The sequence below is a fragment of the Nelumbo nucifera genome, chromosome 5, assembly GCF_055504915.1.
Source record: "Nelumbo nucifera cultivar China Antique chromosome 5, China Antique-T2T, whole genome shotgun sequence".
NCBI lineage: Eukaryota > Viridiplantae > Streptophyta > Magnoliopsida > Proteales > Nelumbonaceae > Nelumbo > Nelumbo nucifera.
In genome coordinates this window covers 60,458,709-60,462,659 of record NC_142653.1, presented here as the reverse complement: position 1 = coordinate 60,462,659, position 3,951 = coordinate 60,458,709, and the positions used below count along the sequence as shown (strand labels likewise).

The 3,951-nt window shown below is 41.8% G+C and overlaps 1 protein-coding gene across 1 annotated transcript; it reads right to left on the bottom strand.

Annotated features, from left to right (window-relative positions):
• Nucleotides 1-1,564: 1,564 nt before the first annotated feature.
• Nucleotides 1,565-3,714, bottom strand: LOC148791664 (uncharacterized). The gene is made up of 3 exons (XM_088888280.1): nucleotides 3,054-3,714; nucleotides 2,486-2,574; nucleotides 1,565-2,323 (listed from the first exon to the last, which is right to left on the bottom strand). The coding sequence occupies exons 1-3, from the start codon at nucleotides 3,712-3,714 to the stop codon at nucleotides 1,565-1,567; spliced, it is 1,509 nt and encodes a 502-aa protein (XP_088744406.1).
• Nucleotides 3,715-3,951: the final 237 nt, after the last annotated feature.

The window sequence follows — 3,951 nt, the reverse complement described above, 5'->3', positions numbered from 1 at the left end:
AGCAATTCTAGAAAATAGCAACTTCCTAAAACTCTTTCTTCCTAAAAATCCATATGCACAATATTAGCAACTTCAACTTCCTAAAATAGCACCTTCCTAAATACAATATTAGTAACTTCCTAAACACAATATTAGCAACTTCCTAAAACAATATCTTTCTAAATATATACAATATCTACAATATCTCCATTACTCTCCCTCAAGTTGGAGCATGTAGGTCACGTATGCCCAACTTGTGAAGAAGAAAATCGAACTGTCGTCGGTCAAGTGCCTTTGTCAAAATATCTGCCAATTGATTGTAAGTCCCTACATGAGCAATCTCAATAGTCCGGGCATGCAAGGCATCACGAACAAAGTGACAATCAACTTCTATATGTTTGGTGCGCTCATGAAACACCGGATTAGCTACAATATACATAGCAGCACGACTATCACAATGCAATTTCATAGGTCTGGGATGTTCCACCCCAAGATCACGAAGGACACTCTTCAACCATTTCAATTCACACGTCGCGGCAGCTAGAGACTTATACTCTGCTTCTGCAGATGACTGTGAGACGGTATGTTGCTTCATGGTTTTCCAAGAAATAGGAGACTGTCCAAGCATTACAAAGTACATAGTTAAAGAGCGTCGTGTAAAAGGACAACTGGCCCAGTCGGAGTCACAATAAGCATATAATCTGATATCACTGTTGACGCTCAAGATGATTCCCTGTCCTGGATTTCCTTTTAAGTGTCGGACCACCCGTAGAGCTGCATGCCAATGTTCTTGTCATGGTTGTTGCATAAATTGAGCCAATATATGCACAAAATAACAAATTTCCGGCCGTGTTATAGTAAGATAAATTAATCTCCCTACCAGACGTCTATATTTTTCTGGGTCATCCAGGAACTTCCCGTCGGCCAGTGCAAGTCGATGATTTTGTTCCATGGGCAGATGGGCCGATTTATCCCCCAGCAATCCTGTTTTAGAAATAATATCTACTACATATTTTCGTTGGCAGAGATAGATGCCCTCATCTCCTCTGGCGACTTCAATGCCAAGAAAATACTTTAGTGTCGCAAGATCCTTCATGTGAAAGCACCGACTCAGATATTGTTTGAATTGATGTATCATCTCCCCATTGTTTCCTCCCACAACAAGATCGTCCACATACACCAAAACACATAGTGTAGCTCCGTTTTTATGGTAAGTGAATAAAGAATAATCTGAATGTGATTGAGTAAAACCATACATCTTCAACGCCATACCTAATTTGGCAAACCAGTTTCTGGGTGCCTGTCGCAATCCGTACAAAGATTTGTGCAGACGGCATACTTTCCATGAATGTGTAGATGAAAAACCGGGTGGCAATCGCATAAACACCTCTTCCGCCAGGTCACCATGCAAAAAGGCATTATGCACGTCCATCTGATGAAGCTCCCACTTTCGTGCCGTTGCTACAACCAAGAACAACTGAACAGTCACCATCTTTGCCACTGGTGCGAAAGTCTCATTATAGTCTATCCCGACCTTCTGGTTGTTCCCTAAAATCACCAATCTTGCCTTGTGTCTTTCGATCGTTCAATCTGAATTATACTTGGTCTTGTATACCCATTTGCACCCGATCGCTCGCTTCCCTGGGGGCAACGGTTCAAGGGTCCAGGTTCCATTACGCTCAAGAGCTTCAATTTCTTCCTTCATGGCTTGTCTCCAATGTGACTCACGGATTGCTTCTGAAAAATATGTGGGATCTTTCCCTGTAGTTATAGCTGCCAAAAACTGTCTATGTCTCAAAGAAAAGTTAGTACAAGTCACGTAACGTGTAATAGGATAGGACGCACCTGAGGAGTGGCATGGTGTGGCATGATCCGCAAGGGGGTCGTTAATGTGCTGTGCTGTGTGGCATATATAGTCCTTCAACTTCTCAGGAGGATGCCTTTCCCTACATCCTCGGCCAAGGTTTTCACCTTCACTGTTGCTTTCCAAGTTCACGTTGCCCTCTCTCTGTTCATTAAGATCTTCACCACTCCCCCTTGCTTCCGGAGTCAGATCTTCTTCAGGAGTTGATGCATCATTCGAATTGTCTGCACTGTTCGCCTCATGGTCATCAAAGAATTGTGCATCATTATTACAAACAGATAGTTGCTCGGCCACACCAGGGTTAAGGGATTCAGAAACAACAACTTTATAAGGAAAGATATGTTCAGAAAATACAACATTACGAGATACAAAGAACTCATTTGTATCTAAGTCATAGAGTCTCCATCCTTTCTTACCAAAAGGGTACCCAACAAATATGCACCTTCGACTTCGAGAACCAAACTTGTCTTTGTCACGCCCCTGATAATGAGCATGACATAAACACCCAAAAACACGAATATGTTTGTAAGTTGGTTCCTTCCCAAACAACAATTCACATGGACTCTTTCCATCAAGTAAAGAACTTGGAGTACGGTTAATCAGGTACCCGACAGTCAACACACATTCACCCCAAAAACTCACCGGAAATTTTGCCTGAAAACGCAAAGTACGTGCAACATTCAGAATGTGTCGATGCTTGCATTCCACCCTGTTGTTTTGTTGAGGTGTCCCTACACAAGATGCTTGTTGAATGATGCCATGAATATTACAGTAATTACTCAAGGTTACAAATTCCGACCCATTATCACTTCTTATCACCCTAACCTTACTATCGAATTGGGTCATTACCATGGCACAAAATTTCACAATGTTAGCACTAACTTCACTCTTTTCTGCCATTAAATAATTCCACACTGCCCGTAAGTAATCATCAACGATGGTCAGGAAATATATAGCACCACATGAAGTAGGAGTACGATATGGTCCCCAAACATCACAATGAATTAAGGCAAAAGGTGCTGAAGCTTTATTAGAACTTAGAAGAAACACATCACGAGTTTTTTTATCTCTTAAACAAATATCATACAACTCACTGGATGTTTCTTGACTAGCAAGTTTATTTTTAATAGTAGGAAGTAAACTAACAACTTGTTTTGAGGGATGTCCCATTCGCCTGTGCCACAGCTCATATGAGTCCACCTTTGCCAACCTGCATGCACTTGTTCTTCTTGCACAACTATTGCATGTATTCGGTTCAAAGAAGGTAAAGGTTCTGTACTCAAAATATTCAATCTAATAGTGCCATAAACTACACTGTCAAGACCCATAAGGAATTGATGAATTTTCTCCTTTTCCCGCTCCAACGACAGCTCGGCCGCTGCTCCACACTTGCATCCACCACACGTGCATTGTGGGTTCTTCACATACCTAGCCAACTCCTCCCACATGGTCTTCATCTTTCCATAGTATGCGGATACAGTCATATCTTCTTGTTTGCAATTGGCCAAGTCGCTCTTCAATTGGTGAATCCGTAGATCGTTCCCGATGGCGAACTGTTCCCGAAGATCCTCCCACAGTTCCTTTGCTGTCTCCATATAGGAGATCATAGATCGGAGCCCTGGTTCTATGGTATTGAATATCCATGCTACCAACACGGAATTCACACTATACCAATCTTCCAATTCACCGACGTCATCACCAGGTTTCGTCACATTTCCTTCAAGGAAAGCTAATTTCTTCTTTGCCCGGAACGCATTCTTCACAGCTTTGGCCCATTCATCATAGTTATCCCCTTTCAAGACAATAGGGGTCATGACCAAGCTGGGGTTGTCCTGCGAACCAAGGTAATAAGGAGATTTCGAATCAGCCATGGTGTAAGTATGGCTCTGATACCATAAAGAATAATTGCATGGGTCGAAATTCAAAGGAATGGCTCTTCTGTCTTGCTTTCAATGGAGGCAATCGCCCCATATATATATAATTACATCATGATCAAAGTAGCAACTCTAGAAAATAGCAACTTCCTAAAACAATGCCTTCCTAAAACTCTATCTTCTTAAAAATCCATATGCACAATATTAGCAACTTCAACTTCCTAAAATAGCACC

What these genes read in the sequence shown, in the direction of transcription:
- LOC148791664 (XM_088888280.1), bottom strand. Translation starts at nt 3,714, where the DNA reads ATGGCTGATTCGAAATCTCCTTATTACCTTGGTTCGCAGGACAACCCC. An exon ending in AGAAGAACAAGTGCATGCAG is followed by an intron (nt 2,575 to 3,053) that starts GTTGGCAAAGGT and finishes CATCTTGTGTAG; the next exon opens with GGACACCTCAACAAAACAAC. An exon ending in GTTTTCAGGCAAAATTTCCG is followed by an intron (nt 2,324 to 2,485) that starts GTGAGTTTTTGG and finishes GCTCATTATCAG; the next exon opens with GGGCGTGACAAAGACAAGTT.